We start from the raw sequence: 21,061 nt of genomic DNA on the forward strand, positions 1-21,061 counted from the left end.
AAGCCTTCAGCAGATCGTTTTTTCTTATAAGAAACACTTCTCACGCAAGATGGAAAATAATTACTTTATAAAGGAATAGTGGTGAATGCATATAGCTTCCTAAAGAGACTTTCTTGGAGAGATCCTAAGCACAAGATGTTGACTGTGCCAGAGCCGCCTTCCCACCCGCCCCAGGTCAGTGGGCTGGAGAGCAGGGCTGCTCCGTGCACAGAGACACCACTTGGGGTGACTTTACTGCTTCTGTAAAGTTGTGCAGTGGCTTGGGGTTTCCATGACCTTCGGCAAGCCACGGGTCCCTTGACCGACAAGCAAAGTGAAGTAGGTGGGGAATCACTAGATTTCATTCCTGGAGGTGAGACGGAGGCAGGGCACTCCCCTACTCTGACCCTGAGCAGCTGGAGGCAGTACCTGGCACGGGGATGCTGCAGTTGGCACAGCGATACTTCCTGACGACTTGGGGGTTTGCTGTTGATTGGGTTCTGGTGGGTTTTTCCCTCCCCTCGCAACTCGGAAGCCGTGGGGTGCTGAGCCCAGGCCGGCTCCCGCTGCTGATTCACGGCGGACATACCGCGCATCCGGGTGTGTGCCTGCGCAGGGAGGGCAGCCGGCCTAGCCCCGCCTCCCCCTCCCGCTCTGTCGGGCTGCGCGGCCGCGGAGCCGGCCGCGGGCAGCGCCTGGCGCGGGACCGGGGAGCGGGTGCTGCGCCGCGGTGTGGCAGCGCCCGGCGCCCGCCGCCGCGGGATCTCTGCTGCAGGCAGCAGAGGTAAATCGAGGGAGTTTGCTTGTCGGCGAGGAGTTGTGAGGAGGTCAGCTGCCCCAGAAGTTTGCTGGCAGACACTGTCCGATCTGCTGGCAGACCCCGGGCCCTTCCCAGAGGAATACCGTGCTGCCTAAGATGAGTGGCTGTAGGAAGCGGTGTAAGCGCGAAATACTGAAATTTGCCGAGTACCTTCTCAGGCTAATCACAGGTTCTCTTCACACAGGTAATGACTTGTTTTTCTTTGTAGTCGAGCTCTGCAGCGTGATAACAGGAAAACTACCTAAGGTTAACCTAATGATGGCACTGGTTTGTGTTATGATTCCTTTAAGCTTGTAAATTATGATACAACAGAAATCTGTGAACTATTTTGTGGCTGAGCATAATAACAGCAGAATATGTAGCATTACCTTGTTTCAGTATTCAGAGAGTGTAATGTTCTCTAAGCCTTTACATACCTGAATCCAAAAGGGAGCGTGAGTTTATGTGCTTTCGCCTGTGTACCTGTGTACGCTGGAGGTAATGCTGACTATGTGCACGATGCTTCTAAAAGACTGGTCTTTTTATTTCCACTGTTTCTTGAACTGATTCACTTTGACAAGCAGACTACATTCTTCTTCTTAGAGGCTTGTTTTTGTTTACCTTAGGTTGTAAATCACCTGCCAACTGTCAATATAATGTTACAGCGTCTTGCTGCAAAGTTTAAATAACACTTGTGCTTTTTGCCCTTAAAGAATTTGAAACGTATTTGGCTGTCAAATTTAAGTATTTTTTTCTGTAACCTTGGACAAATTGTACAGTACCAGATAAGGTTTCTAAGCTAGACTGAAAGGTGTAGTTTTCCTCCTAGCACTTTGGAAAATACACTTTTCTCACAATTCAGCATTTTCTGTGTCTCTTTCCAACAGCTGACAAATGTGACATGATGTCATTCTATACTTATAAAATATAATTGTGCTTCCATCTCAACTTCATATTTCTTTTTTTCCCTCAGATAAATCGTCAAGCAGAGGTGCAAGTGCAGCACCAGCAGATAATAACCAGTTATACTGACATGGTTATCGAGAATTCATTTTACTACAAGTATTCTGAAAGTTTCTGCTGATGTTTTCTTTTGTTACTGTTTTGTCGTGTTGTGTCATGCCCTCTCTCTCCCCCACCCCTAGCTTAGGCACTGGTGGAAGTATTTGAGAGTAAAGTTGACTCTTCAGTAATAATTTGAAGTATTGATGTGTGCAGTTTATCAAATTTTGGGTTACAGTGCTGTAAAGATCATGATGTCAAGGTTGGCAATGAGTACTTCATAGGATGCTTTTAACTTGTGGAAATCTAATGCAGCTTTTTAATAAGTTTGAGTGTCCGGTAACATAGAATTTCCCTGTTCTGTTCCCAGTCTATTCTGGTTTCTTTTGTGCATCAGTTCAGATTTCTCTGAAAATTCTGGCTTCTTACTCCTGTGAGTTGCTATGAAAATTAAATAATATACAATACAAGAAGAAAGCTGTGTTAGAAATGAACACCAGTACTCCCTTTTTACAAAGTCATTCAAGCTTTTCCTTCCCTAACTGGCAAATGATTCACGTTGTTATTTTCAGACTGATGTTTGTACTGCAAGCTTTCTAAGCTCATAGTTCAAACCATTTTTAGGAATTGTTGTGGATGCTGGTTCTTATGTTACTACTAAAGGAAGATCTTTTTCATTTATAATTGAAAAGCACATTTTTAATGATAAGTTACTTGAAAAACCAAATGGAGTGGTATGAAATGAAGGGTCACGAGGAGGCTCAGGGGGTGCAGTGAAGGCTGATAAATTTGGGATTTAAAATCCCTATTTTTACAAATTCTGTGAAACTCCAGGGGTGTGGAGTACAGGGATGGTGGAAACCCCTTGCAACCTTGGGGTTGGACTAGATGGTTTGTAAGGACCCCTTCTAACTCAAACCATTCTGTGATTGATTCTGTGAAGCATGTTTCCCTGAAGGAGATAATCAAACAACCCCACACGCATGCTTAGGAACTGTGAAGAACTGAGACACTTCCTAGGAAACTTTCAGATCGTTTTTACTACAGGCAACAGTATCTTAGGACTGTTACTAGGTTAATAGACTTCATTGTGTCGATGTAGCAAATAAGAGAGATAAACTGTGATCATATTTGAAAGGCTAACCTCAACTGTTGCAATACCAGTTACTGTTCCCTCTTCAAAACCCAATGCATTATTTATTATGTTAGTAATCAGTTGATAATTAATGAAGATGAATGATAAAGCCTAGTTGAAAGTGTTAGAATGTTTTACTTTAATTGGTATATTAAAGATATTACTGTTTATATCTGGAGCATTCAAAAAATGTAGGATAGCTATCAAACTATAAAAAGTATGCCTATTTAGCTTTTTACAAGCAGGCAATCTGCTCACTCAAGTGATCAACTATTTTCAAAATGTAAATGTTTACTAAGGACCACAATGGTGAACACAGTTTAACTTCCCTGTTGACACAATTTGGCTCCTGGTTGTCTTTTGGTTTTGTTTTTGGTTGGTTGGTTTGTTGTTGTTTGTTTTGTTTTGTTTTGTTTTTTTTTAGGTGTTCTTTAATGTTTAAATTATACTTAATAATTTGGAACTATGCATTGTTGAAAGCACAGGCACTGAATCCAATCCATTTCTCCTTTCTGTATGGGTAGGCAAGTTGAGTATATACTTAATCTACATTAATATAGACTGGTACCAGCTCTGCTGTGGTTGGGGTGATTACAATGATTAGAAAACAAGAGGGGGTTTACTTGCTGTAGCCCCACCTAAGAAGTCATTGGTAACTGCTGGTTTTACTGCTTGTGTTTCCTAACCATTTACAGCACTACAGACCTGTTCTGTGGTGAATCTCAAAATTTCAAATAATTATCTCGTATAGGTCTCTGTGCTAGTACATAAACATGGACTTCTGTTCAGTTGTTCAACTCAGCTGTAGGTAATATTAATGAAACTCTCCCCTTGCTTGAAGGTAAATACTGCATAAACCTTTACAATGGATTTTAAGTGGCAGCCTCTGCCTGAATACATCTAAATCTCTTCCTTTGTTTTACAGCAAGTTGCTATGTTTGACAGCAAAATGTAGTAAAATGTGGTAAAGGAGTTTTTCATTTTCCACAGTTTCTGCTATCTGTCAAGTTGATGTGTTTCCACAAGTGAAACAGACTCCATCAAATGCTTGAAGACAGTGTTTTTCAAATGTCATACCAATTCCTGCTTTATTGCCTGCTGCCTCTGGAGGTGCGTTGGAAGTGCTCAGTCTTTGAAACATTGTCATAAGGAAGTTAGTGCTGCTATTCTGAACATTTCTGTTTTTTTTGGATGCAGTGTGAATCTGTATAATATACAAGATTTTTATATAATAACAAGATCAAGAAATAGAAAAATATTTTGGAACATGCAAGACAATTTTGGAGCAATGGCTGGGAAATTTTTCATATCTGTCACAACTGATAAAGTATGGGGATTAAAGAGATGATAGAAACAAAACTGCCATTGACTTCAGTGGTAAATTTTCACAAGTATATCATTTGCAGACATGTTCATATTAAACGTCATAAAGGAGGCTAGGTTTCCAGGACAGATTCAAATCCAGAGTTAGCATGTACATTTAAAAAGGAAGAAGGAAAAGAACAAATCTGCCTGTGGAACTGCATTCTCTCTCTAACAAACTGAAGTAACCTTACTCTTCTAGGTTTATGTAGATTAAGCTATGGACTGTTGTTTGTTTTTGTTTGGTGTAGAGATTAATGACATCGGTGTAAAGTAGGAGTCGTCACAGGTCTGAGAGTGTTCTAAGTTGAAAAAAGATCTATTTGTGAATGTGGAATATACTTTTTGGCGGCACTTTGGGAAAACAGGTTATCAGAAGGCAATTTTTAGTCTTAAATTGTGCCTGTTTCTGCACAGAAATAGTTTTCTAGCCCACTGCCAAGAGGAAATGCCATCTAAGCATAGACCTGAAGGCATGGGGGTCACTAGCAGGGGCACTCAGGCACTCACAACAGTACTCCTGTGACTGTTGTAGCTCACCCGCCAACCAGTGCCTGAAGTTTAACTGTGTCTGAGACAGGATTTTATTATGAATACTTTCCAAGGTCACTACTTGCTAATTTCAAGATTAATTACCATTTTTGAATGCAGGTTAGTAATGTTCCAATAACTGCTACTGAAAATGCATGTAAAATAAAATGAGAAGTAGAATAAGTTAAAAGAAATAATCTAAAATATCAAAATAATCCTAAATAATGAGACAGAGAGCAGATGAACAGGATGGTCCCCTTTTTATGCAAGTATTATCTAAAACAAAATTATTTTAAAAGGAGCTTGTAGCTTGAACGTGTCATGAATAATCTAAAATGTCAAAATGTGGGAAAACAAGGGGTTTGTATGTTTCCAAACACTATCGTTTTTGTTCTGTGTTTCTGAAATACTACTTTTGATACTAAATCAGTATTGTTCATGAACCCGCTTAGTTTTTTGGTTTTTGATTTTTGGTTTCGTTTGGTTGTCGGTGGTTTTCTGTTGTTGGTTTTTTTGTTTTTTTTTTTGTTTGGTTTGTTTTTTTAATGGAAAAGAATTCCAGTTTTAAGGTCTGCATCATTTGACTGTTTCCTGTGAGGTAGTTTGAACCTGTAGGGTTTCGTATATTTTTCATCTACAGAGATGCAGTGTTCTCTTGCACAAGTTCTAATGTGCAAGGGTAAAATGTTTGCCACGTCTGGTTTAGGAAAAGAAGCCTCATTAATTTTAAAGAAACCAATCAAGATTTCAAATGAAGTTCTGCATTGTATTTTATGCTTTCTTGATTTCCTGATTAGCATTGACAACTTTTTCTGGTGCAGTCTTGGTATTAGTCTACCTCAGAGAGAAATCATTTTGTTGAAGGGTGTGGTGGATACAGAGAGACAATACTCTGAGGCAAAGACTAGATGTATTGAATTTAGCAGCAGTTAGTTTAACAGAAATTCTGGGAAATAGTGAGAATTCCATAATTTAGTGTGTTTATGCTATGTTCTGCTTCAAGCTGGAACGGATTATAAATATTTCTTTTGTTCATCCAAACCCCAGTCCTAGCTATATACCTCTTATGCTGCAGCCACAGACCTACTCTGAACTGCCAGTGATTTTTTTAGATCAGTTATTTTAACTAATGTAATTAATTAGAAAATGTATGATGATGAACCACTGCTAATTTGCATACATCTCTTTTCCCTTAAGCAATATCTGCAAAACTCACTGTTGTGCAGAAGTGTTTCAGCTTCAACTTTTATAATCCTGCATATGGTAGATATGCATTCAGAAGACTTAAGCAGTGGTGAAAAATTCATGTGGGTAGAAGGATATCCTGAAGTAGGAGATATAAAGGCAGTACGCTAATCTTTAAAGATATTCTCCTGAATATTTAAATATGTCACTGAAATGTCCCATATTTTTGACATATTAACTCTATCATATAACCTAGTTTAAAAAATCTTTTTTTCCAGATCCTTCCAAAAGAGTCAGCATTAAAGTTTTAAGGTTTCTTGTGCTATGTTAATGGAAAAAAGACTGACAAAACTACCATGCTGCATAGCATTTTTTTAAAAAAGATTGAGTTTTTATTCTCTCATTCCAAATCTGAATCTTATAATGAAAGATACAGTTCAGCTTCTCTTAAAAATGACACATTGAGAAGCATCCCATAGCCATCCTTAATGATCTGCCTTTGGAAGCCCTACATTCTGTCCATTCATTAGAGTCTAAACTGCTGACATAATTTGTAAAGAAAATATTCGAATTTCAGTTGTATGTAGGGCACAGCTCTTGACATTATGTTTAAAAGTATTCTTAAAGGAACTCTTAGAAAGTTACCAAATTATGCACACAAAATGTTAGGAAATGGTAGTGTTAAGACATCTTAGCCTTGTGTGATATAATGCAGTTCTTAACTGTATGCATACTTTTCCTTCAGCCATTGTATAGAGTAACGGCGTATAGCAGCAGTAAGGAATAAAGTATACTAAGACTAGAAATTTGGATGCAAACTGTAATAACTATTGCCTTAGAGTACAAAGACTGGGTTTTGGTTGAGTGAGTTTGTTTTATGGGAACCTTCTGTCATAGCTAGATTTTGTGCAATGATTCTCAAAGACAGTAAAATGGCAGATAAAATTGAATGTAGATTAATATGTAAAGTGGTGTATGCTGGGAAAAATAAGCTTTATGCGTAAATGGATAGGTGGTGAGTTTACCACTGCCAGTCAGGATTGAAACCTATGAAACACCTTACTAAAGTGTAAATGCAAGAAGTCCTGCATGAGTTCAGACATACAAGCCGGGCAAGCACTTGGAAGACAAATCTTTTGGGAGTCACTAACTAGATTAGCTGTAGCATATGTGAGAAATCCCTGAGATGAAAACAATCCATGTCTGGGAAAGCGTTAGGAGAGAGTATTCAATATGCTTATCCTTCTCTGTGCATACACTAATAGCTGCTGCTGAAGACAGGGTATTGTGCTAGATGGTTCCTCAGTCTGAACCAATGCAATCATTAGGTTTTTTATGTTGAAATAAAACTTTTCTGGAGTTAGGATATCATCACAGCTTTGGGGGGTTGGTGGAGTATTAACTTCTGCCTCTTCCTAAAATGCGTTTTCAACTAAATCATCTCTCCTGAGCCCCTTTCTCCACCATGAGATGTTTAAAATGGGTAGTTCGCATGGAGTTATAAAAAAAAAAAAAAATAAAGCCAACTGACATTTTTTTTTCTTTTTAAGACAGCATTTTACAGCCTAATTATTAGAATCGTGCCATGCGCTTTTTTAATATAAGCGCACTCACAGAAGTCTGTTTTCATCAGTACCCATACTTTATTAATTTAGGTATTTGAATAAATCTGAAATGAGGTACTATAATTTGCATCTCTGATAGTCTGCTTTTGATTGGCAAATTTATTATTAAATCCCTCTTATGAAGCATGTGATTAAAATCAGACAGCACTTAACATTTGTGACGTGCAGGCCTGTCTATGTATGGCCATGGTAAACTCCAGTTAATTTCAGGAAAAATGTGTTAGTTGATCATACGTATGTGATTTATGGCAATGTTTGTAAAGGTCGGTGGATGATATATTCCTTAGTCAACTCTGAAAACAGGACTTTTTACTCCTCAAAAGTTTGTCTGTAGATTCTTCAGAGCAATGCCTACCTTTCATTTCATTAGCTGGAGAATTTCTTAAAAATCCCAGGGCAGATTTTCTCTTCGGATATGGAGCCTCAGGCTCTGGTTTTGCAGCACTTGAGAGAGCAGTTGCTGGTCAAATGTGGTACTGGTACATGCACTTAGATACATCCAGCTTTGAGCAAAAAATTCAAATTAGTTTTTAATAGAGTACATATAGTAGCTGCTATGTTAATTATTTAGATTATCCTGGATTATGGAAAAGTTATGTTTTTTACATTTGTTAATATTCATATTCAAAATGTATAAATGCACTCATTTTTAACACACCCCCCTGCCCCCCCATTTCACCCCTTTAAATAACCTTTCTTCATTTTCAGTTGCAAGTTTTAAATGTGCTTATATTCAGTCATCTGTGTCAGGTACAGTCAGTACTTTACTAGCAGTGATGTCTCTGGAATACATGACTATAAAATCTGTAGGACTTTCTGTAGAAAATGCATCTGAAATTAATTACTGTAAATATGAGTCTAATGATTATATACATTTAGTGAGTTACCCCAAAATATCATGTTTGTTTCCAGACAAACAAATATTAAACACCAGTGATAAGGTGCTCTTGAACTGCTGTACTGAAGCCGAACTTTTGTAAACTTCTTCCATTGCCAGGCCAGGAAATTAATTGGAACATAAGAGAAATCTAAGGAATTGTCTTCATGTGCAGATTTAATTCAAATTAAGTAAAACTGCTACATTTCAGAAGAATAAGAGCTAAAGTGACCTTATTTCAATTTAGCATAATTCATTTCTCAAGGAATTTAAACCAAACAAAGTCTATTTTAATTCTGAATGAGAGGGTCTCAACAGAGACTGAATTAATTTTGACCGTTCCACCATACTGACTAATTAATGTTAAACTTTTCTGAGTAGCCTGTGTGCACAGCTCCTCTGGATCCCTGAAAAGGCAGCAGGGCTTTTTTAGTGAGGATAAGAAGATTTTTAATTTCTTCAATCAACGAAATAACTTTAAAAAAATGAAACCAACCAAAGAAGATTAGATGCAAATCAATGCCAAAGAGAAAGGAAAATAGAAGATAAGACTGAAAAAAAACCCCTCTACCTGAAGTAAAATAGTTGCACATGCCCAGGAGAGTGAGGGTGAGGAGGGAAGATGGAGGGGAAAGAAGAGTACAAGGGACACTAGCATATAAAAATGTGCATATATTCACAGACACTGATACATCTGATACAGTGGTACATGTTATTGTGTACTAGATTTATCCTGGGTATAAGCCATTGGCAAATCCGTACCAGTGAAGAGTTTAGACCAAGAGTTAAGAAACAGCATTGTGCTATGTCTTAACTTTCAGTGCTCTGAAGCTGTAAGACTCAAGGCAAACTTATCAAACTCATGATTTTTCTATAATACAAAGAGATATTTATGCCAGAAAAAAAATGGGCTGTTCATGGTTTTGTGTTTACAGAGTTACAGCAGTAACTAAAATTCTGGTTGAGGGGACTGAAATGCTGATGGTGGCTGACAGTCACCTCTCCTCTTTAGTTTGGTTCATCTGTTACCCAGATTGCTGGTTTTGAAAATTTCATTGCAATTCAGGCGCTCTCCCTCTTACTGCACACAGGTGAATCCAAGTGTCGCCATGTATCCTCTGTCCACATTCACAGTGCTCTGAAGCTTTAATGCTGAGTGACAGATGTGAATGGAAACAGCAGGGCATTCCTGCCCCCCATGAAGATTTACCAGATGAAGTGCTTGAAGCTCCTTAAATAACTGCTGTAGCCTATTGTGAGAAACTAATTGAGCTGTATATATTGTTACAGGAAGCTCTGGACTGATCTATTAAATTACTTACCTGTTGTCTGCACAGTGTTTTACTGTGTCAGTAACTGACATGTCATCCTGTTGAGACAGTGTAGGAATAAGGCCTGTTCTTTCACAACTAGTCTACTGAAATGTTTTTGTCAACGAAGTCATATACAGGAAAAGATGTACATTTTCATCAGGGAGAAAACTGCCCTTCAAAAAGTGATAGAATTCTCCTAAATATTCATCCTGGCACTATAAACAGTCAATTTGCTATGAAGGCTATCAGTTAGGAGGATAAATAGTGCTCCGCTTAAATTTTCTGTATTAGCTGAATTATCTCTGTCCATTTAAGCATCACTTATTTTGGCCATTTCCAGTAGGATATGTTTGAACTGACAAAACTGATACTATATACTAAGATTTAAAAATATTTTTCTTGAAGTTCACAGTGGTTTCTTCAGGTTGTGCAGGCACCTATTTACATATAGTTGAGTGCTTTGGTTTTTGCTGTTTCCTACTTCTCGTTTTTCACCTAGAGAACCCAGGACATCTTGTAGTACTTAAAAATGTACAAACACCATGTTTTAACAGTTCTGTATGTTTGCTCTTTGATTCTGTAATACTTTTATAATAATTCTAAGTGGTTTGTTTGCCCTTTTTTTTTTAAGTGCCACTAAGCTAATATTTTCTTAGAATATGAATTATGAGAATGTGTTTTCATTTTTTGGTCACTGAAGTCTGTCTTGGTTTGGCCCTCTGTGGTGTGAGAGCAAGTTGGTTTTCCTACATGTCTCATGTCAAGTTGGCTATGTTGTTTCGTCTGCCTGGTGTCTTTCATCACCATCCCCGTGTCACCCAGTTCCATGTGGTACTTTTGCAGTTTTTGCACTAACCTTTCACTGAATGTCATGAACAGATTTTGCTTATGCATTATGTTGAACAATAGGAGCTTCAGCATTGACCCCAAAGGACTCCTCCATAACCTTCCTCAGCTGTGATGTCTGACCAGTTACTACTTCTCCATTTCCTGCCTTTGTCTTTTTTTTTTTCTTCTCATTCTGTTTTTCTGTCACCTTGTCAAGAGTTGCAGCTAAGAGAGAGGAGGGTGAAAAGACTTTAAAGATTGGCTGTCTCCTTAAAGTATTGAATCCAAATCGAGAGGTCATACACATCCTGAAGGAAATTGGTGCCAAGAGACCTGCCTCAAGAAATAAGTGTTCTTACATCCAGTCTGGTGTGTGGCATTCATTTTTTTAAATGAATTTAAGCTTTCTACTGGAATAACAAGGTATTAAAACACATTATCAAGACAGAGCATATTCCTGTAAACTGCTGCATGTTTCTTCTAAACATGAGAAAAGCATGAATCACTTTGTCCAATGCTTTGGGAGACACAATAATGTCCTGGAGAGATTCTTCCACAGATGCTACTGACATAAAGATCTGTTATTCTAAAACAATGCACAGTTGAGTAGCTAGAATGCAAAACTGTCTTTTGATATTTTTGTTCCATCACCAATTCCCAGACAAGGACAAGCTATTTCAGCCCATGGGTAAGTACACTGGGACTCTGGTGCCTAAATTCTGCTGAAGTCCAAGAAAACATTCATAAAACTGCCTCCCGTGCTTTTAATCCTTTGCAGTCCTGGAGCAGAAGTCATTCTGGTAAAATTAAGTAGCTTGGTATCTGTCTTATGATGTAGGATTAAAGACTTAGCATCCCAGCACTGGATTCCTGAAAAGTCCAATCAAGGAAATATGTCAAAGGCATACAAATGCATAAGTGTGGTAGCAGATGACTCAATAAAAAGCAAAGTTGCCAGGACAACTCTCTCTCAGAAGTGAATGATAAGCTGCTTTTAATACAACTCTGTAGCAGTTATAGCCTTTCCTCATCCTAGCCAGAGGCTGGAATACCTCTTCTCAGAAGGTCACCTTCTACACAGACTCTTATTTTTACTGCCCAGTTTGTTAACCTTCTCTCAGGCAGTCTGTTGCACAGTGACTGTCTCCTAGTGACAAAAAAAAAAAAAAACAACATATTGAGGATACTAAAAATTCATCGTGTGTAATTTGTGGCAGTTGTTTTTCTCCTCGCTGCCTTCCCAGGCTGAGAGCAGTAGCTGTTGGAAACTGAGTGCTTAAATTACATGGCAAACTATGATAAATTTCCAAGCATAGCACTGTACCAGCTGCTAAAATAGACTACTAACTTTCAGTATGTTGTGAAAATGCAATCAAACATCTTGAATCCCAGATGGATGTTTATATAATTTAATTTGTTTCTGTACTACGTACTATGGAGAGGAGGGAAAAGTGTTCTTAAGGTAAGGGCTTGGGTTTCTTGTGGGTTTGTTTTCTGTTTAACTTACATTTAGGTCATTGTTTCTAGAAGGTAATTTTTACTGGTGTTTATATTTTTCTTTTTAAATTGTATTTTGAACAATACCATTATACTGCATCATAATTTAAAAAATATATTGCAAGGGAAATAAGAGTGTGAAAAAGTCAGCTCTTCCTTTAAGATTTCAGCTAATCAGCTCTAGAAGTAAGGGTAAACTCGTGTGTGATTGGGGTTTATTTGTTTGTTTGTTTGTTGTTTTTTTTTTTAGGGGGAGGTGTTTGGGGTTTTTGTTGGGTTTGGGTTTTATTGTTTTTAGGGGTTTTCGTTGTTTTTTTTTTTTTTTAATTTTACAGTGCTGCTGTCTTATCTCTCGCACTACTGCTTGTAAATGCCCCTTTGGTTTTGACTTGGTCACAAATGTCTTTCATATTGCAGTTATTGTCATACTGCAGATACACAGATTCCAGAAGGCAAAGGTGCTTTGCCGCAATGATATAGGGGGAAAAAGCTGAGGTACATGGGCCCTAACTCAAGAAGTCCTTTTGATTGTTTCCCTTGCTATAGATACACAGTACAAAACCCACAAAGGCCATATATTCCGTTTCTTGGCATTCTTAGGAACATATGGTTATGGCCTTGGGTTTTGTCATGTTGGGGTTTGTTTCCTTTTTTATTTTTTCCCTGCTTCAAGCCATTGAGTGAAATGAAGATGACAGGTTGCTCTTACTTTTTGCTTGCTAATTAGACATTTGAGAGTAAGAGAAATAATTCCAAAAACCAACCAGTAAGCCCCCAAATGGATGTCAATTACTTATACACAGGGCATGTAAGCTGTCAAAGCTGGTGATCACTTTTCTGTGTGATACCTCCTGTGATGTAATCCCAGAGGCTCAGCTTCTTTGTTATAGAAAAATGTGCCTCAGTGCTAGAAAATGGTGTAACTTGTTTTCTTTTTGTAGCTGGCTCTTTATTTTCTTGACATAGCTAACAAGTAATAAATATCTCAAGTATGTATTTCATTTCTGTAGGTCCTGTGTAGTGCTGTCTATAGGCTCAAAATCTTATTTCCCTGCAGTAGACCTCCAGCCTCTGATTACTACTCAGTTAAGAAACAGAACTTAACTATGAATTTGGTGGGGCCAGGAGGGTGTGTATGTGTGTGTGGGTGTTTGTGCAAGAAAAGTTTCATAGCATATCAAAGCAGCCTGTTTTCAGAATGGACTTGAATGACTTTGCTAAGGTATTGAGTATCATAGAAAGATATTAATCTGCTTTGACCCCCAAAACCATCTTGTCTTAAAGACACTGGTTTCTGTTTTGTTTGGTTGAGGGTTTTTGACATTTAAATAGAAATGAGGACTCAGTCCATCACCCTTCTGCCCTTTACTTCTGGGTGGTTTAACTTCAGCAGCTCTCTGTGTGTTTGAGAGCTCTGTGTTACCTGAAAAGCTCCTCACATTTCTTACCCTTTTGTTCTCTTGCCCCTGTAATGCAAGCAGTTCCTTTGCTGAGTAAAAGGTTTACTTTGCTTTGTAATAAAGCACTTTTGTATCTTTCCAGTTTGCTAATAGTCATATATTAAATTCACATATTCCTTTGCTGGTGGCTGCTACCCATGAGCTTAATCTCCTGACTCCTTTTAAATTTCCTCTTGCTCCTATGGACTTTGTCCAACTCTGACCACTTATGTTAAGTATCTTGTTTGCTTTCAGGTTCATGTCCCAGGAAGTACTGTTTAGTACTCTGGGGTGAAATGATGATCATGCAGTGCCCCTTTTGCTAGAATCTTTCAGAATGATCTTTCTAAACAAAGTAATTTGGATATAAGTGATTAAAGATGGTGTGTATGAAGCATTAGCTATGTCAGATTATGGCACTTTCTTGTAAAGGGTTGCTAAAATTGCTGATTTTATTACTTTCTTTTTCTATTGCTGTTGAGTTTTGGTTTACAGGTTTTTTGACTTAATGGTAAGCATGCATTTCTGTTTCTGTATTTCTGCATTCAGTGCAAAGAGCATTTTCATTCCGACAGCTTGACTGTGAGCCCTTTTTCCTTGAGAAAAGTTTATTTGCAGTCTCCTGCTAGTCTTTATTTTCTCTTAAATCACAATCATTCTGTCATTGGAATTTATTTAACCCTCAAGTTTATGAAATTAACTCTGTGAATTCAGAAAAGGCCCAGATAGACAATTTGGTAGGTTGTTTATGTTCTTGTTTGGTTCTTACAGATTTTTTGATAAAATCTTGCTGCCTTGCCATGCTGAGCTAACTTGAAACTGTAGAAGCTGCCTAGTTTTGGGATCAGCTGTTGTCAGCATGCTTCCTTGTTCCCATCATGTGTAGCTCTTTTCCCTGTCTCTGTGCGAGTTGCGCTTCATTCTTTCACTTATGTGAATTAGTTTTGTTTGCTTTATTAATTCTTTTTGATACTAAATACTATTTGGAAATCACTCTGGGTCAAGCAGACTTACAGTCGCTGCTTCCATTCCGCCTTTTGAGCAATTTGCACTGGGTGAGCAGAAGCCCTGCAGAAGATGCTTGCAGGTGGTTATGTCAAATTTCTCAGAGATTGGTTGGCCTGCTTTTTTGTATCCCTTAATTTACAAGCCATCCTCATTTACCTTTCTGAAAAGCCTGATGTAAACAACTGATCTTTTTGTGAATGCTTTCAATAGACTTGGGCTTTTTGCCAGTATTTAATTGAGTCCAATTACTCCTCTGAGTTTTGGGTAAAGGAACTTGCTTCTCTGTTGATAAAAAGCAAGATAGAGAATGCATTAGAGCTACTAGCAGCTTTCAAAGCAGAGAGGTCGATAAAAGTGCTTTGGCAATGGCTGTCCTTTCATGGAAGGAAATCTACATGAAAAGTGTGAAGGTAGAAGAAAAATATAAAAGTATACTGGGAAGGACGGGAAACAACTCTGAAGGTTTAAATTAAGTAAAATAGAATACAAAGTCTCATTCCTGTTGCCATCTGAAACAGGAGGTTTTTTTTACATCACCTGTTGGAAATCTTCAGAGTGTAAATGCTGCCTACCCTATGTTCTAGAAACCAAAGTGCACTTCTGACTTCATAGACTTGGTGTTTCTACAGGCTCCTAGGAATTAAGAAGCCTTGTTACATTTAAAAGCATCTCAGGGAAGGTGTCTGGTTGTCTTCTGAATGTGATAAAATACAAGAGTTATTCCTGCCTGTGTTAAGAAATTGTCTGTAGCTCAGTTCAGCAACACGAAAAAAATGGTTTTGCTCTCTTGAGGACTGTTAGGAACCTTGTGTTGCGAGATCCCCAGTATTAATGCAATAATTTTATTAGGAAAAAATAAATACTTTTCTTGCAAAACTAGCTAACCCTATGCAGAATCACATCATATCAAGACAATGATTGTCACATAAAATAAATATGTGTCTTGGCAAGAAAAGTTTGACAATCATGTAAGATTGTGGGATTTAAAGGAAAAAAAAATTGAAACTGGGAATAAAATATTTCCAAGCAGTTTTCTGTAATAAGTCAGAGTAGTGTAAATCCACAAAAAAGTGCTGAAGTTTGTGGGACTTGTTCATGGTTATTGCTGCCTAATAGTGGTGTTGTTTAATTAATTGTTACAGTATTTAGCTAACATCTTATAACTAAGGTATTAAATTTTACATGGAATTCTTTTAATGAATTTGAAATCCAAATGAACAAACAATCCAAATGAGAGGTCCACAATAAACTACAAAATTGCTAATTGCCTTGCATTTAAACAGAGCTTCCTGGATGAGACAGATCCCTGGGAACATCCAGTATAAGTCTCAATTCTTTTACAGTATTTTGCAATATCTGCTAAATTAGAACTTTGAGTAGTTCTGATGCTACTCACTTTAACCCAAATTTACATTTTCTAGAAATCAGACACCTTAATTTGTCAAGGTGTTCTCCAGACTCCATGAAGTACACAGAGGATGTTATGGGCAATGAGGACACCACTTGGGGCATTCAAATAACTTAGTAGCTGTTGTGGTCATGTACATCTGTCCCCACAATCCTAGCAATGTGTCTTTATATGAATAATTTGAATTATCACATCCTTTCTCTTTGAGGTTACTGTTGCTTTTTCAGAATTCTGTTTCACTTATATACTTTTTGCCCCCTAAATTTTTCTTACCTTATTCAATTTGGACCTATTCCATTTGTATGCTTAGCCTTCTGAATTAATATATGTATTAATCAACAGCTCTGCAAGGGAACTTAATTGCATCTAGATGTGACTATATTGGTTCTGGTTGTACAGTACAGTTTAAAAATAACTCAAACTTTGACCCTTGCTGCTGTAAAGCCTGTGCTTTATGCTGTCGTGTAGTTTTGAATGGATTGGCACAGGAATTGTGTTCTGTCTGAGCCATTGAAATGCTGTTGTGTAGAAACAAGCGTAGCTGGAGACAGCTGGTGGTACTCAGTTCAAGTGTAACTTCATTTTTAGTATGGAAAAAAGTACAATTCTCCTGTATTATTTTATTTAGAACTCTGACTATCATTCTCACTATTTCCTCAAGAATGTTGAATTACTTGGTTAGGTATATTATGGTGTCTGTCTTTAAGAACCTTACAATAGTTATGATGATTTTTTTTTTCTTACAATGAACTTACCTGTTTATGTCCATGTTGGTTGTGTGGTGGGTCTTTTTCTATAAAATCTTTCCAGTCACATTTCTTTATGTCTCACTTGAGATCTAGAGAAAGAGAGATCAAGGTTTGCAGGAAAGTGTCTGGAAGCATTTGTATGCTAACCAGATAATACCATTTCTTCTATATTTTAAGAAAATTAAAACACAAACAAGCAACTTTTTTTTGAGAAATAGACTTCTGAGTGTCCTTGAAAATAGTTTTCAGTTTGAACATATGTTACAAAATGCATCATAAATTATTCCAACCACAACTTGCAAATACAAGACTAATACAGGTTTTACCTTATGACTTCTTGTAACTTATAACTCTGATGAAGATAATGAATGGGACATCATAAAAAAGTTTGAAGTAAAAATATGAAGAGGCTTCCGAAGCTCAAGGCTTGTATGTATTAAGTATTCCTTTTAAAGTGAAAGAATAGGAATTACCTGCCAAGGAGAACAGATGGCTCTTCATGTTGACCTGAAAAATGTCAGGGAACTATGAAAGAAGAATCTATGAGTTGTATTAGAGAGACAGAAAAGGACAACAGATTTTCAGAAGCATGGGAAACAATAAGGCTAGTAACATCTGATAGCAAAAAGCACAAGGAAGTGGATGATTGAGTATAATCCCTGGGAGAATCTCTAAATATAATGGGCTTGTGTAAAATCTTTTAAGCAGAAAGAAAATTCCAAGGTAGAAAATATTTTGGTTATAAATGAACAGATGTTCTATGAATTTTCATTACACTGCACTGAAGGAACATGCAGGAGAACAAGGATTTATTGAGATAAAGGAAAACAGAAAATTTTGTTCCTACCCCGAAGTTTTATGAGTGGATCTTATCTGAAGAAAAGTGCCATTCAAGAATGAAGTCATAAAGTACATGGGAAGGCTTGCTGTTTTAAATGGGGAAGCAAGAGCTAAGCGCTAGTAAATTCATGAAGCAAATTGTAACCCTTTGATTGAATGCTTATTCTGCAGGCTAGATCAGAATAGTAAGAAGGGCTTTAGACTGATGGGCTGAAGGATGGCCAAACTTGTGCATGGTTTGTTTGGTGTGTTGTTGTTGTTGTTTTTTTGTTGTTGTTTGGGTTGTTTTTTTTCTTTTGAAAACTGATCTTTGAGAATGTAAAAACCATCTCAGGTGGTTTTGTTTTGACAGAAGCCTTCCACTACTGTGTTTCCAGGTTTCTGTCCAGGTTCTGATTGCTCAGTGGGTGTTGTACGTACTGTTAATTAACAGATAAGATAACTTGTGTTCATTATAGTGGCGTGAAATATTATCTTGCATTTTCATAAGCAAAAATTTTCTGTCTGTATCCTTCCCATATTAAATATTGTGTATTAATAGATATACCATTTAAACTTCATATATATAGCATCATAATGCATCCTAGATGAGGTAGGTAAACAGTTACTGCCAGTAAAACTGTAACAGTTTCCTGTGAACAGGAAAACCTCAGTCAATGCTAGGAGGAATCGCAAGTAATAGCCAGCTTTCTTAGGGCTGATCTCTGGTCAGTAAAGGGTAAAAGATTACTTTATCTCCTTGTCCTGATTCCTTTTAGGAATTCCATTCCATTTAAAAGTGAATTCTGGTTTTAAAGTCAAGAATTGCTCAACATCTACATCTTTTGTAGTATTCATGATCTTTGAATACTCTAGGGCATTCTCCATAAACTGCTGTTTCTTTTTTTCCCTTTAGCAGAGGGTACAGTTATGATGGATGTGACTCTATGAAGTAACTTTCTGGAAGGGATCTTAGGGCACAGGTGCTTGGCTTTGGTTGCCAGCCAGGAGCCTGGGTAAGTTCTGCTGGAGGCTGTAGATAAGAGCAGGTTCAGAGAGATACAGCCTCCGCGGAGATGCCTGCAGCTATTAGTTGATCTCAGTGCTCAGTTCAGCTGGATTAAAAACCTGTGTTCCTCTGGTGCTGTGGAAAGAAGCTTCTTGAAAGAAAACTGTTACTTGCAGTTTTCCTTCCCCTAATCACTACTGATGGTTGCTTTGATGAGGGACATAGAGAAGACGGTTCATTCTTTCTAGCTGCAGTTACATAAATAGTCTTTAGTTTTCAGCCTCATCTGATTTTCTCTTAATTAATCTTTAATGGAAAATGAAGTTTGCTACTTACATGCCTACATTTTCTCTGCAGAGCCTTTATTTTAAAATATATACCATATATACAATGAAGGAATGGCTCAGTAATGTGGGTTAATACTGTTTTCGCTCATTTCAATTTTCCTCTATAGTCTCATTTGTATTAAGCAAATAGGGCAGGGAACCATATATCATGAAGATAAACCTGTCAGTACGACTCAAAGATATCCTTATAGGATAAAAAAAAAAAAACACAAACCAGCTGCTATTAAAGTAATAGAAATGCAAAGCCTTGTAAAGTGTTTTACAGAAATTGCTGTAATCCAGTCAGGCCTAGTTTATCTGTGTTTAGACTGTTTCTGTGTAGCTGTAGCTTGTGTTGTAGGATATTTTTGTAATGAAGCTTTCCTTTAAACAGCAACAGCAACAAAAAAATTTGTTTCTTCCTTTTCAAGGACTCTAGTTTTACTCTTTTAGCTGGTGAAACAGAGTAATGTCAGAGAGCAGCAGCTCAGCTTCCTGTTTTCTTGGACCTATTAGTAAATGGTACAGTAAAGCTATTTAACTATCTTAATTTTTAATCCTTAAAGAAGTTAAATAATAGGGTATACATATTGGGCAGTATGTATGTGTTTATATTGTCCAGCTATTTCTTCTGGAGTGAGTTATTTAAAGTCTTTCTCCTCTTGAATTCAACTATCTGTTTCAAACTTATAAACAGTAGGTATAGCAATGCAATAGAGACTGTATATTCTGGCCTTTTATGCTTTTCTCTTCCTTACATGGATGGCTGCTACTTGGCATAAGAAAACTAGAAACAGCTTTGTATTTTTACATACAATTGTTCTGTAGGCAACTTTGCTTTTTAATGCTTGAGAAGGTAGGGTGATCAGCTTGCAGCATGTTCATGGCAGATTCACAGTTTGTGGCCAGCTCAAGCTTTTGTGTCTGGAGATATGTGGTTTATAACTGTTGTGCTAGCAGGATTGTCATGACAGTTTTTTTGCTTTCACAGCATGTTAAGACCAAAATACGCATACACATGGGTATACACACACACACTAACACAAATCTCAGAACAAAACATATTAGCATTTTGCAGCTATAAAAGACAAATTACCATTTTTGTCTTGTTCTCACAGAAAAGACCAAAATGATTTGGCAGATTTTTCTTAATTTCTATTTGAAAAATATTGAAAAATGCTGCCCGGTGCTTTCCTGGTTTCTTTTTTGTTTCTTTTTTTTTTTTTGACTGGCTTGGATTGGAGGAAGAGTTCCATCTCTCGTCCCAATCTCCATCTCAATATGTCCATCATATTTGAAAAATCATGGCAGTCAGGTGAAGTTTCCAATGACTGGGTGTCCTGGGTTCAGCAGTAGCAGTCATTTTTCTCCTTCTTGGTAGCTGGTGCAGTGCAGTGTTTTGACTTTCAGCTGGGGAACAGAGCTCATAACAGCGATGTTTTGGTTTGGCCAAGGACTTTGTGAGCCTCATGCTCTGCCAGGGAGGAGGGGAAGCCGGGAGGAAGCAGAGACAGGACACCTGACCCAAACTGACCAAAGAGGTATTCCATACCACAGCACGTCATGCCCAGGATGTAACTGGGGGTTAGCTGGAAGGGCTGGGAGACTGCGGGGTTGGAGGAGGTATGGGTCGGTGCTTGGTCGGGCTGGAGGGGCGAGTTATCGGTTGGCTGGTGATGAGATGTCGTATTCTCTTCCCTTGTTATTTCCTTTATCATTATTATTATTGGTGGTAGCAGTAGTGATTTGTGTTATACCTTAGTTACTGGACTGTTTTTATCTCAACCTGTGGGAGTTGTATTCTTTTTGATTCTGCTCTCCGTCCCTCTGGGAGTAGGGGGAGGGAAAGAAGGAGGGGAGTGAGTGAACGAGTTACCTGACTGGGTTTAAACCATGACACTGGAAAAAGGGAAATATAACCCCCATTTTCAAGAAGGGGAAAATGGATGACCCAGGGATTACAGAGCAGTCAGTGTCACCTCTGTGCCTGGCAAAATCTTGGAGCAGATTCTCCTGGAAGGCATGCTAAGGCACATGAAAAACAACAAGGTGCTTGGTGACAGCCAGCATGGCTTCACTAAGGGGAAATCCTGCCTGACCAACTTGGTGGCCTTCTATGATGAGGCTACCTGGATGTCATCTACCTGGACTTGTCATCTATGATGTCATC

At 37.9% G+C, this 21,061-nt stretch overlaps 1 protein-coding gene across 6 annotated transcripts in view; it reads left to right on the top strand.

Annotated features, from left to right (window-relative positions):
* Positions 1–21,061, top strand: part of KCNIP4 (potassium voltage-gated channel interacting protein 4) — a 434,877-nt gene that overhangs the window by 103,229 nt on the left and 310,587 nt on the right. For 2 of the 6 annotated variants that reach the window (XM_057405629.1, XM_057405636.1), the window contains exon 1: positions 783–983. The exons of the other annotated variants lie outside the window; for them this stretch is intronic. In XM_057405629.1, the coding sequence (XP_057261612.1) occupies positions 896–983 (88 nt within the window). In that variant the 5' untranslated portion in view covers positions 783–895. Of the gene's footprint in view, positions 1–782; positions 984–21,061 lie in introns of those variants that run through there. 6 annotated transcript variants of the gene reach the window in all.

Source organism: Pezoporus wallicus, unplaced genomic scaffold (genome assembly GCF_028554395.1).
Source record: "Pezoporus wallicus isolate ANWC-B61680 ecotype Strahan unplaced genomic scaffold, APGP_CSIRO_Pwel_v1 contig_642, whole genome shotgun sequence".
Lineage (NCBI taxonomy): Eukaryota > Metazoa > Chordata > Aves > Psittaciformes > Psittacidae > Pezoporus > Pezoporus wallicus.